Raw genomic sequence first — 14,007 nt, 5'->3', positions numbered from 1 at the left:
CTATCTGAGCCTCCATCTTTAAGGAAGGCTCCAACAGCACCCCCAAGCTCCTGACTCTGTCCGCCGCCGTCAGTGGCGCACCGTCAAAAGCTGGCAGGGGGATCCCCCCCCCCGGGCCGTGGCGACCCAAGCAAAGGACCTCTGTCTTCGTAGGATTTAGCCTCAGCCCACTCAGTCTGAGCCACTCAGCCACGGCCCGTAATGCCCGGTCAAGATTTTCCGGGGCGCAGACCGGCCGGCCGTCCATCAGTAGATAGAGCTGGGTGTCATCAGCATACTGATGACACCCCAGCCCATACCTTCGGGCAATCTGGGCAAGAGGCCGCATGTAGATGTTGAATAACATCGGGGAGAGAACCGCCCCTTGGGGCACACCACAATCGAGTGTGCGCCTCCGGGATAGCTCCCCCCCAATTGCGACCCTTTGTCCCCGACCTCCCAGGAAAGCCACTGTAAGGCCAACCCCTGAATCCCCGCGTCAGCGAGGCGGCACATCAGTAGCTGATGGTCGACCGTGTTGAACGCAGCCGACAGGTCTAACAACATCAGCACCACCGAGCCACCCCGATCCAGATGCCGTTGAAGGTCATCCACTAGGGCAACCAACACTGTCTCCGTCCCGTGTCCCGGGCGAAAGCCGGACTGAAATGGGTCAAGGACGGAAGCGTCCTCCAGGAAAGTCTGTAATTGCATCGCCACTGCCCTCTCAATAAGTTTACCCAAAAAGGGCAAATTTGAAACCGGCCGATAGTGTGCCAATTGGGCCGGATCTAAGGATGGTTTTTTTAAGAGGGGACGGACCACAGCCTCTTTGAGTGGCGTTGGAAAGTGTCCTTCCGTTAGGGATCTATTTATGATATCCCGTACAGGATATCTAAGATCCCCCTGGCAAGATTTAATAAGCCAGGAAGGGCATGGGTCCAATTTACAATTATGTGGAAAGGCCCACTGCCATCCTCTGCCAATATCGGGTTTGATTCCCCACTCCTCCACTTGCACCTGCTGGAATGGCCTTGGGCTAGCCACAGTTATCGCAGGAGTTGTGAGAGCCCTCTCCAGCCCCACCCACCTCACAGGGTGTCTGTTGTGGGGGGAGAAGATACAGGAGATTGTAAGCCGCTCTGAGTCTCTGATTCAGAGAGAAGGGCGGGGTATAAATCTGCAGTCTTCTTCTACTCAACTGCCAGCCAAATTGGTGGGTGCTACTGACTTTGGTTCAAGCTCTAGAACCTCCCTGTTTGAGCCATCTACAGGCACACTGCCTAAACAGTTTTGTGCAGACACACAAGAGAATAATGAATTATGAACTGGATCCACGTCTACAATGGTAACACAAGGTACAAACACTAATACTTACTTAACAGAAGCACTTAGAAGAAAGTTTATTTGTGGCATTAACAGGCTGTCAGGAGCAGACAAATAGCGATCAAACTGAACCTAATGTTAAACAAAAGAAGAACATGCAGTATTTAGAGAAATGTATGATCTGAGCAAAGAACGGCCCACTAACCACCAAGGGATGGCCCGTGGGAGGCTTAGTAACCCACACCTAATGGGGCCAGGCACAGCAAGGGGAATCTAAATAAGATACTACTTTTTGTTGGGGAAAGCCTATATTAAAAATATGATTTCTGATAATAATTTAGGAGTAAGAGCAATCTCTGTGCACAAGTTAGTGCTGCCAAGCCCCAGTGGGAAAGCAGGATTTTCTGTCCCCAGCTCTTGTTGCCCACTGCTACTCTGAGTGGCAGCAGGAGGGCAGGGAGGCAATGGTGCATGTGGCACTCTATCACTTCTGATAAGAACCCAGAACTGACACAGAGTAGCTCAAGGAATTGCCAGAAACTCTATGGTAAAAGAATAGAGTTTCCAGTGATTCCTAGAGCTACCATGTCATTTCCAGGTTTTTACTGGAAGTGATGTAGCACTGCAACTGGTGTCATGTTCCCTTCTTGTCCCCAGCCACAACCACAGCACATGCAGACATTGAAAAAAAAAACAAAACAGAAGCTCAGATGGAACTTGGGGTTGCCATAGCAATTCAAACTGGCAACACAGAAGAGCTGATGGTGGTAGGAACTGGTGGTGGTAGCGAGCAGGAGGGGAGTCAGAGCTGGAGCCAGTACGTGGGGTGTAAAGGTGATACAGTGAAAAACTGGGAAGGAGGGGATAGAAGGGAAGAGGCTGCCCGGCTGTATTCCTCTTTCCTGATCTTACTATATATCTCATGGGAATGAATCCAAGGAGTCCAAGATGCCAAGCCAGAACCTGGAGACTGCATACCTGAATACATGAATGCTTGAAACTGCCCTCTGAATCAGCCCCATAGATTGAGTCAGTCTATCAAAGCCAGTATTGTCCACTCTAACTGACAGCAGCTCTCTCACATGGAGGTCATCAGCCTTTTAACTGGAGATGCCGGGAAACTAATGTGGAGTCCTTCTGCTTTTTTTTCTGCATTTTTTTCTGCATCTGTCCTTCTGCATCCTTCTGCATTTTTTTTTCATTTTATTTGATTTATATCCCGCCCTACCCCACCAAAGCGGGCTCCGGGCGGCTCACAACATAAAAATTCTAACAATAAAATTCAAGAATTAAAATACAATTAAAATACATGGTACTTAAATGCATGTGCATCCTAATGGATTATATACTGTCAACTTCTAGTTTGTAATCTAAACAGTACAATCTCTGAAATTAATTATGGGGATATGTATTTCAATGGGACCTTAAACTATGATGTGTAGACATATAACCAAGGGTTTCCATGAGAAGATTTTGTGGTTTAGAGTGAAAATTTTACACATTTGTGTCTGGAATGTGGAGAAATCATGTTCATATTTCATGCAAATCAGAGGCACCCAGAATCCCTTGTAATTTTTAAAAAATCATGTTCTTGACAATTAAGATCTGCTTTCAGCAATTTGAGCCAAATCACAGAGGTAATATTCCTTAAAATTTTGCTTGTTGATTTTCGAGCTGTAAAACTCATATACGAATGGCTATGCATGCAACTCTATTTTCAGCCTCTTAAATTAAAACAATGCCAGATATCAATTATTGGAAACAAATGGATGCATTTCAAAACACCACAGTGGAACAGTTGTGACAGAATAGAATTTGGGTGAATATTACTCATGGGATCTGAGACAACTCTTGAACGCACTAGTTATTAGTCAAAATAATTTTCTGAGCCAGGAATTTGCTATGAGAAACTGCTGAAGAATGTCATTTTTTTTTTAAAAAGTATCTGACCATCTGTACCAAAGTGTGGTGTCTTATTTTATGTTGTGGATTTTAAAACATTTTTCCCCATGAAGTGTAACTTTATAACAGTTCTTTTAGCAAGATGGAAATATGATTTAAGAAAATGTCAAAATACAGACAAAACAAAAACAAGAGTTTTGGCTGAGCTCTTGCAAACGTCACTGGGGTTCCTTCAAAGGCTTGTTTGGTGTCAACTGCTGTGCAACAGACTAACCATATGGGGATATTTTAAAGTTCCTTTAAAAAAACCCCTTAAATATATAAAACCATTATGTAAATATATATATATTTCATAGGGCTCCCCTCCCCCGCAATGTCATGATGGATTCGTCTTTCGCCTAAGTGACTTTCGCCATCATGCTGACAGAATAGCGCCAGAAACACCTATTGTTATTGTCAATTTATTGTTAATTGTAAACTAGAATGGTTTTAAGACTAATGTGGATTTTAAAAGTTTTGTATAATTACTATATGGATATGTTGTTAGCCGCCCTGAGCCTGCCTCGGCGGGGAGGGCGGGATATAAATAAAATTTTATTATTATGATACTTAGTAACACACAGGGCCAGTGCGCCCGTTAGACAAAATTCAGCCGTTGCCTAGGACGTGCCAGCCCTCAGGGGGCGCCAAATTGGGCACCCCCACATGACTCTGCCTCTGTGGGCACCTGGAGGACAGAGCCTGCTGGCTGGCTGGCTGGTGAGCAAGCACAGTGAGCGCCCAGGCAGGCGGAAGGGAGGGGGAGAACCACTCAGCAGACTTGGCGATTGATTGAAGGAGGACCAGGCCAGGCCAGGCAGACACAAGTGCTACCCCACACCTGGCCAGCTCCAGGCACTCAGCTGCAGGGAAGGAGGACGGAGAAAGGAAGGGGAAAGGGAAGGTGAGTGGACAGCTGTGGCCTGCCTTGTGCTCCTCCCAGAGGGAGCTCGCTTTTGCCTGGGCACTGGGGATAAGTGGGGGGAGAGGAAGATGCACTGGGCAAAAGGGGCAGCAGTCAACTGGGGGCATCCACCAAGTTACCCTTGCTGCACCACTGGGAAGACTATGGGGTTAGGGTTAGTTCTGGTCGCCCTCACTCCACGAGGATATGGCAGAGCTGGGAAAGTGTAGAAGAGGGCAACTATGATGACTGGGGGGATGGGAGTGAAGTGTCACTCCTGATAAGCGCTCTCCAAGGAAGGAGGAGAGGTGTTCTGGTGCTGATGCTGGGAAAAAAAGAGTAACTTTCGGTCCTGGAATTGGTGGCTGCATAATTCAAACATTCTGCTTGCTGCTGGATCCAGAAGCAGAGGGGGCTGATGAAGAACCCTCAAGTGAAAGCTTAATGGTCGGGCTGCACAGCCTGAGCTTCCTTTGGGGCAGGCAGGTTACAGCTTTCTTTGAGCCTGGAAATATAATTTGCATGTATGTGTTTAAATTGCCCGATTTTTTTTTTACTATGCTTGCTGCACTCTTTCACTAGCTGAATGCTTGCTATTGGTGAGAAGAGTAAATAAAGAAGTTCTGAAGAGTAATCTAACCAGCTTATAGACCAGGATTTGGACCACTTCCGACACCTCACTTCAGACCACTTCCAATATGCCTGGGCAGCATTTAGGCAGGGCACACCTTTCTACATCACGCAGGGCTGTTGAGTCTCTGTTGGCAGGCTGCCTCACAATAAGAAGCATAGTGCTTCTGTTGATGAACTCCTGGTGTCTTGAGCACTTCTGCATCATATACAGTACTAGTACCAGCAGTTTGTGGCATCCAGTAGACTCTTAAGCTCTCAGGTCCTGAGTAGTTACTTGTTTGGTAGCAGTCTTTGCAGCAGCCTCACAGTCCATCTAAAGAGGGGGCATCTCCAGTTTTAATACATGAGCAGCATGTATTCATGAAGTATGAATTCATGAAGTAACTCAGAGCTCTCCAATGCAGGCTTTGATTGGAACCAGACCTATTTAGGTTTGGCAAGACTGCTTGGTTGTGTGCTGTCTAGCCTAGGGTGCCTTTTTTTTTTTTAAAGGGAAATTAGAGAATTGCACAGTGGTATGGGATTGTAATTTGCATGCAAAGTACATGCTGCTACAACATACCTATGAATATGTGCAGACTCTGCTGCTTAGGGTCCCCAGATTCTAGAATGATTTCCTTCATCTTTGAAACATTTGGGAGAGCAGCAGCGAATCCGTAGCAAAGTGTCTGCGGTGGTGGTGGGTGGATGCAGTTTTAGGCCTTGTTAGTAGAAGCCTGGTATTGAAGGGACAGGAAGTAAGAGTTCTACTCTATCATGCAGTTGTCAGTGCTCATCTGGACTAGTTTTGCTTAGATTGTACCTGTTTGTGTTTAAGAGGATACCCAAGAGGGCTGAAAGATACCAGAAATTAATGACACTAGCACCAAAATTGTGTTCGCGCTTTATTGTTTAATTTGTTCAATGTTGTAACTATCAAATTCTAGAATTGATGAATTGTTTTAAATGTTTTGTTGTGAATCGCCCTGAGCCTGCTTCGGCAGGGCGGGCAGGATATAAATTCAATAAATAAATAAACCCACTATACTGGAGCAGCAGAATTGTATGTAGGCAGAAAAGCCATATCCAAAATGATCAGATAGTGATCCCACTACCCTACTGTAGAGGATGTGATAACTGCACTTTCCTACCACCTAGACATTGGGATATTTTTACCACTGGGATATTTTGGGCTGGAGGTGCTACCTGTTCAGCATAGGAATGCTGGAGTGATTGCATAGACCTTGCTCTTTAACTCTGCATCAGTATATGGAGACAAGAGCACAGATCCAAGTGAGCATTTCTGTGCTTGAGGCCAGCTCTAGAAGAGGGGCCAGCCCATCAGTGTGCCCAATCCGCTGGGGAGGGGAGTGTGGCCTACCTCACAGGGCTGTTGACAAGTGCTTGGGCTGCTGAGAAGATGGAGAGGTGGAGAGGATGGAGGGGGACAAGCCACAGGGCAGCCCCTGGCACCTCACCTAGGGCACCAAAAAGCCTGGCACCAGCCCTGGTAACACAACAGCACTTACCTCAATACAACTTAATATTTATGTCTTACCGTTGCAGCTTTTAATGATGTGGAGTCCATACTGGGTACATTCGCCAAGGGACCCTGAAATACAAAGCCCAGCCAAACAAACAAATAAATAATTTAAAACCTAACCAGACAAGAGGCCTGACTAGCACATTTGTGACTTTCTGGCATGCAGATATGTGGAAACCTCTTGTGTGTGTTTTTAAATGCAAATTTACCATCTTTGCTCAACCACATCCCACAAGACTCTAGAACAGTCTTCAGAGTTCACACAAATAATGGGGAAGGGCAAAGTTATCATAAGATGCAACATTCTTGGGAGCCTCTGGATTATACAGAGAGTGGGAAATGTTAACATGTGAATCACAATTACAAGTTTTAAACAAATCCAACATGAATCACATGAAAAGCTGCAGATTTCTATCTATATTTCTATATACCATGGCCCCAGAGTGCAGACCAAAAAAGGCCTGCAAAATGGTACCATGTACAGATTGGGGATACTCCAGGGCTGCAAAAATAAATAAATATTTTAAAAAACCAAGAACAAAAAAAGTGGGTTTTTTAATGACCCCACAACTGCAACTTAAAGAAAAATGAGATCTTGAAACACTGCAACATGAGATTTCAGCTGCCGTTTTGAGGGTTGTTTACCAACCCTAGCAACTTTGTTGAACAGGGCTCACTTCTGCTGCCAACTGGAAAAGGGAAAGTAAGATGCCACTGGTGGTGGTGGTGGCGGCAGCGAAGGGAGGAGGCATCAGACAAGTGACTGAAAGTGAGGGAGAGAGGAGGTGGCAAGCAAGTGAACAAGCAAATGGAGAAGAAGGAAACAGCAGCAGTGGGGGGGAAGGATAGTGGGAAAGAGGCGGCAGCAGCAGTGGGAAAAGTGGTAGGAGGAAGATGAGAAAGGAGCAGAGGTGGTGGGAGCAGAATGAAGCAAGAGAAAGAACCGTGGCTGGTACCAGAGGCACTTTGGATCTGAATCAAAGACCCATAGAGGTTGTCCCGTCTGGTTTTTGAGCTTGTTTCTTGAATAGCAGTGCGCCCAATCCCACACAACAACTCAGTTTTCACACTGAGGGGACACTTATAAGCAGTTTAGTATATGGCATTGTGTGTATATGTGTGACTCCTATTCAAAGAAAGGTCCAAACCCTTAGGTGCAACTCTTTGGAATTCAAGCAAAATACTGTAAACTTATGTTTCTAAGTCAGTATATCTGATTAGCTGAAATTAGTTGCTGTATCAGAATAGTGGCATTCCGAAAAATATATACCTAATGCAAACAGAGCAATTCCTCTGTATATACTTGGTATATTACGAGACCATGTTTAATTGCACCAAACATGGTTTAGGCCAGAAAGGCTGAGTCTTTGCTGTTTCCCCTTATTACAACATACCTGCTCCGGTTTGTGCTGCTGTACAATATTGTAAATGTAACTCAGGCCTGTTCTTGTTAAAACAAAGGCAGCTTCTTCATTGATAAGTGTGTCCAAATGTGCTTCAATCTAAAATACAAAATGAAGATATCTTCATTTACTGGGAATGTATTTGAGGTGGCAGCTTGTCGGCCAAAGCAAGACTGAAGAAATCAGCTAAGTTCAATGGATAGAATTTTGAGTATGCTGAGAAATGAAGTTATTCAACTATCAAGACCTTAGCCAAAAACATTTCAAAAAGTATGTAAAATAATGTTTTCACTGTGTTAAAATCTTGAGCCTGCTGTTTGCTGCTGTTCAAAAAAAAATGTTGTCTATCTGTTTGTGCAAGTTATATGCCTCACATGGAACTTAAGCACTGTAGTGATCAGGGTGTAAGACTGGGATCTGCAAGAAACAGGTTTGAATCCCCACTCTGCTTCATAAGATTGTTGGGTGAACTTGGATCTGTCACTCTTGTCTTTCACCTCACCTACCCCACCTCACAAGGTTCCTGTTGTGAGGATAAAATGGAGGTAGGGGAAATGATATTTTAATAATAATATTTTTTTATTTGTATCCCGCCCTCCCTGCCGAAGCAGGCTCAGGGTGGCTTTAAGGCCCCCATTCAGGAGAAAAGCAGAATATAAATACATTAGGGAAAACTCTAAGATCATAGTTCTTCCCTGTGAGAGAAAATGGCCATTTATAGATCAGAATGAGGAAAAACATCAATTGCCAAGCAACATTTTGCTGAGAAACTGAAATCTCTCTGCTTTGCTGGACAAACACTGGCAAAGGGGGGGGGGGAATCACTCTGGGATGCATATTGCTTTGGATCACCTGCAGTAGCATTGTAACAAATTTAAAAGTAAAAAAAAACACATAAAAACACAAAATCACAAAAACCAGACATAAAACCCCAAAAACAGCATAACCAGAAATTATAAATTTGCATTCAGAAATCATTGGTCAACATAAAAATGATGCATGTGATAAAACAACCAGCTAATAAAAGATAAATAAGAACATAAAACTTTGGATAATAAAAGACTGGCCAGGTACTTAAAGGACAGGGCAGGAGGTGCCAGGAGAGCCTCAGGGAGCCCAGCTCCTACTTGGGAAAGAGAAAGAGGATCAAATTTCACACAGTGCTAGATATAGCTGTTGACCATATATTTTGTTCATTTTTGGTACTCTCACTACCTCCCTGAAGGATGGTCCAAATGGAGAGTCCATTTTCTGCAGGGTGTGAGCCATTCATGCTCGCTTTCTATCCTTTTGAAAATTGTTGCAGAGCTCTGGCTGACCTCTGCTTTTCCCAGCTGTCCTTCATTTCATTTTGAGAAGTTCTTTTCACTCCCCATTAATGGAGGCTTTTCTGTCTGTGTCATCATATGCATTTGAGTGTTTACTTTATATACAAAGGCTGGAAGCATACACACTTTAAGAAGACCATGTTATATTTATTTCATGTTAATGTTTAATGACAAAGAAAACATCGGGAGGTTGACTTTTGGACATTTACCTGGTACTGTAACATCTCCAGCCGTTTGTCGGTGAATTCAAACAGAGCCAGGGTCGTCTTCATCATATGCAGGGAATTCACCATGAAGGTTGCCATGTCCGCAGACCCCAAGTTACTGGCAGACATGGTGCACGTCTGCAGCAGAGGGTCTAGCACGCAGGACAGAACCTACAGAGAGGAAGGGAAAACCACAGAAGGAACGCTGAGACTGATGGGATTGCTCACACATATACTGTTCTGTTATGATTCCAAAGCAGGACAGAGGCTGAAAAGGGAAAGATCATGTTTGTCTACAAGAACAACTCCCGACACTACAATCTGCTGCGCATTCAGCTCACAGTATTCAGTAATTGTAAAAAGGATGTTGCTTCAGAGTGTTGCACAGGTTGAAAATACAACACAGCCCAGTTAACGTTCCTATTCATTTTTCAGACAATGCTGGCCAACTGGAGAGAAGCAATCGATTAGGCAGCTGATGATGCTTCCTTGTACCAAACAAAGCTGCTCTTCAGAAAAGGACAAGCATTTAACACAGGAAGGATGTCATTTTAAGTCATACACTGGAAAAGCCTGGCCAGATTAGTACAGCCGTAAAACAGGTTTCTGGAGAGGCTGTGACTCTTCCTTGGACGGTTCCAAGGAAAGTTTAGAGAAGCATCTGTGTCGGATGCTCCTGGAGCTGGCTCACTGCCTTTCCATGCTGCGAGGTCTTTGATCAGAGGATACAACAGCCAGGTACCGAACTCTGATTTTTTTTAAAAAAAGACTTGTCTTGCTACTAAAATGAAGCTGAAAAATGAGCAGTTCTGGAGACATGTAAGCAACAGCTATGCATGGCTCTGCTTTGAACAATATAAAAAAGTATAATTATTATTCTTTCCACTGCATCTACAGTAACTGTGTCTGAAACAAAACAGAGGCATAGGGTGCTACTAGCTTACCGGCAGCAGTACAGACCCAGTCTATTAAGAAGAAGGGGAGGGGGATTACAAGTTATCAGCCTCCAAGTCAGCTGAGTTCCTAATTCAGCACAAGAGGCAAAAACCTCAGTTGCCAGAAGCAAGGCTTTCACAGCAGAGGCCAGCATCTCTTTTAGAAATGGCTGTGAGATGTTATCCTCATTCTGGCCAGCTTTTAGACTGGCTGGCTAAACAGTGTCAGCTGAGCTGAGGACACCAGAAGTTAACACATACATTCCATTATTGTTCAAGCCTTTCATTCCATTGTCATGAATTTACAGAAAAGCTGCCTGCAACCATTTCAAATAAAAGGCCTGAATCCTCATGAAAATCGTAGGCTTTCATTTGCAGAGAGTGATCTCCTTGGCTCCCTCCTCCCTGCTGCTGACTAAAATGCCCCACATGCGATTACTGGCAGATTGTGAACCCCCCAGAAACAACACAAGGGAGGAGGTCTGCTGTGGGAGGGGAGAACTGATGCTCCCCCTTCTGACAGCAGAAATGTTGTGTAGAATCCAGTCCAATTTGTGTAGTAAAATCACTGAGCTCAGAATTAATGATGGAACTGAAGGTTGGCCCCACCGGTGATTCAACTCACACAGGAAGAGCGGCAGGGACAGCCACACCCACCTCCCTGAGCGATTTAAAGACCTCGCCAATCAGCTGGTCAGCGGGCTCTTTAAATGGAGGGGGAGGCCGGGCCAGCTGCTTCTGCTGGTGCTCCCACATAATTGGAAGAATGCCCAGGAGCAGGCGCCAGCCTCCCGGACGATTTAAAGGCCCCGCCAATCAGCTGACTGGCGGGACCTTTCACTGGTGCAGGAAGGGCGGGAGCAGCCCCCACCCTCCCAGGGGGCTCCCAATTCGGTGCCCCCTGCACCCTAGGCAACCACCTAAGGCCACCTTGTGAACGTGTCAGTCCTGCCATCAGGGTTTATTTACTGATCCAGTGAGAATTGGTTGCACAATTATGAGACATCTTCTGCTCCATCTTTTATCCTCCAGCATTTTTCCTCATAGCTTTTTACAGAGGAAATCATGTATGGCAGCTGGTAAGTGAAGACACTACCTAGTATCCCCACAACTGCATCTGTCCTTAGTTGCACTATAGCTGCATTCAACGCACCTGATACTGACCACAGTTTTTTTACCATTCACCATACTTATTAACAGCACTGTTTCTGGCATTTCCCATCCACATACCTCACTGCCTTTAGGTGGCTAAAATCCATGCACATTGAGATCTTAAAAACAAAGATCTACCTGCACAAAATCAGCTTGTCGAGTATCCACAGGGACTACACAGGAATTGTGGGATGCCAGAATCTCACGCAGCAGAATGAGTGTTTGATTCAGTGCTGAGCTTGGGCCAAGATCAGCAGGGGGAAGTTCAATCTGAAAAACAAATGCCAAACCTGTTGTGAACATATTTCTCAAAATGAGATTTATCTATCTGAAGGAATACTGGGGCACCTATCATGCCAGGTAACAGATGTATAAACAGTGCAGTAGCCCAAAGCTACCACCAGTCTCTTTCCATCCATCTCTAGCATAACCTTAGCCCTTTTTCCTGGCTTGTCAACAGCAGAAGTACTTCCTTTTCTACAAAGAAGAAGAGGCATTCTGGGCCCCTTACTGGTATTTGCTGGTGGTGGTGGTGGGTTCCGGCTACCAATATAGCTGAGCCTGAAGAGAAGCCAATATTATTCGGCTTTTATTTGGGCTCAGAATTTTTTAAAATTTAAATTTACATCACAAAACAAAACATAAACTACCATCTACAGCAATCTCTAAATCAAATATAAATATAAATACATAATCATGATCATCTACTACAATCTTCTACAATATCCAGATCATTTCTTAAATATAAACATATACATAAAAACATCATCTATTTCTTTTATAACATATAGTTACTTATACTTATTTAGAACCTGCTTGAATGCACTCTTATTTTTAAACCTCTGTTTAAATGTCCTCTTTAAATGTCTTCTCCAAGACATACCATCACCAATGAGACTTGATGTATGATCTTGGAAGGCATTTAAAGAGACAGTGTCTTTTTAAATAAGAGGTTTTTAAATAGAGGCTAGATGCCCATCTGATAGCAATGCTGGTTTTGTGAACTTAGGCAGTTCACGAGAAGGAGGTCAGGAAGGGTTGCATCAGTGCTTAGCTTTCATGGCCCTTTCTTAAATGCTCAAGGAAATGCTGATCGCCACTTTGGGGCCAGGCTGCAATTTTTCTCCTGGCCAGTTTGGCCAGGGATCCTGGAGGGCTTTTTTGCCATCTTCTGGTCATGGAGCATGGGTCACTGGGGGTTTTGGGAGGGGATTTGTGTATTTCCTGCATTGTTCAGGGGGTTGGACTAGATGACCCTGGAAGTCCCTTCAAACTCTATGATTCTATAATTCTAAGTCTGCTTTATTCTTGCTACTCAACTTCACTAAACCCCTTTACCCTTTCTTTTCCTATTTTTAAAATTCTGGGTTATTGTCTATACCAGTAACTATAGATTTCAACTTTGTTTCCAAAATAGCATGTACAATTAACAGTGTGAAACGCACAACTGTTGTGGCTGTTACTATGCCTAAGAGAACCACTGTGATGTAGTGCTGAGAGTGTCAACACTAGGACCTGGGAGATCCAACCTGACCCCTGTCATGGAGAGGGCTGTAAGGACTGGAAAATGACTACTCCTTGAAACAAACCTTATCCATCAATTTACTTGCATGCAGACTCAAACTGCTGAAGAAAATCTTTTTACTCAATAGGTGCATCTCTTCAATCGTTGTTAACAGCATGGCAGCACTGTTTCCCACAATATTACTGAAAATTGGGAAAAAACAGAGAGAAGGGTTTAATTGTACCCAAAAAGACATGTCTGGTTCTGGTATTTAGCTTAGTAAGACTAAAACGAAGGAACACAGTTTTTTGCATGGAGAATTTATGCTCTATTCAAAGACAAGAGAGTAATACACTCTGGGACAAGAGAGTAATACACCCCAGTCATTGCCCTTGGATCTCTCAGATGCATTCAGTGCCAACAACTGAGACATCTTTTGAGACCCTTTTCTCTGGACTGAGAGTGGGAGGTGATGTTTTGCAAAAAAATACATCAACAAACAAGACAAACACACAAAAAATAGGATGGCGAATGCAGTTTCCATACATAGCAAAACCCTAACATACAACCGCATATCCTTTTCACCATTGTTTTAACTTCTCTTTACTCTAGATACTACCTCAGCAGTCTCTCTGCCGGCTTCACTCTTTAAAGTAATCCATTATTTAGATTTATATATCCAGTCATTTGGCGGTGATCAATTCCATACCTCAAGCTAATTCTCTTCTATTTCAGTATATTTGACCGAGTATCTATCTCTTTCCTTTCTTTTCTTCTTTTTCACTCTCCCCCCCCCCCTTATACCCCTTTCTCTCCCTCTCTCTCTTCCTTGTTGGCTTGGAGTCATTTATAGAGGCTAGTGTTGAATTTAGTCTTCTCTTCTTCATCAGCCACGGAGTTTCTCTCAACCACTTAGTCTTTCTTTCGGTAATTTTTAATGGTTGTTCCACAAAACTTTTCCAAACCATCTCAAGTATTTTTCCATTAACACTTCCATGTTTACCCCTCTGAAATAGGTACTTTCCAATATCAACTAATCTGTCCCTCTGTGAATCATCTGTTTCATTCTTCGTATCTAAAGACTCAATTTTCATTATCACTGCCCACACATCACTTGATCTTTGTATTGTGGCTTCTTGGGGTCCAAATGCCAAGGCCCATACCCCAGATAAGC

General features: G+C 44.0%; 1 protein-coding gene across 1 annotated transcript in view; it reads right to left on the bottom strand.

The window, feature by feature from the left end:
- COG6 (component of oligomeric golgi complex 6) overlaps positions 1-14,007 on the bottom strand; it is a 42,323-nt gene that overhangs the window by 3,768 nt on the left and 24,548 nt on the right. The window contains exons 13-18 of the mRNA XM_060233139.1: positions 12,919-13,036; positions 11,468-11,599; positions 9,246-9,413; positions 7,700-7,807; positions 6,321-6,374; positions 1,358-1,437 (exon numbers count right to left, since the gene is read on the bottom strand). Coding sequence (XP_060089122.1) covers positions 1,358-1,437; positions 6,321-6,374; positions 7,700-7,807; positions 9,246-9,413; positions 11,468-11,599; positions 12,919-13,036 — 660 coding nt within the window. The remainder of the gene's footprint in view (positions 1-1,357; positions 1,438-6,320; positions 6,375-7,699; positions 7,808-9,245; positions 9,414-11,467; positions 11,600-12,918; positions 13,037-14,007) is intronic.

This window comes from Heteronotia binoei, chromosome 1, assembly GCF_032191835.1.
Source record: "Heteronotia binoei isolate CCM8104 ecotype False Entrance Well chromosome 1, APGP_CSIRO_Hbin_v1, whole genome shotgun sequence".
NCBI lineage: Eukaryota > Metazoa > Chordata > Lepidosauria > Squamata > Gekkonidae > Heteronotia > Heteronotia binoei.
The sequence above is the reverse complement of the archived record's forward strand: the minus strand, read 5'-3'. Positions and strand labels throughout refer to the sequence as shown.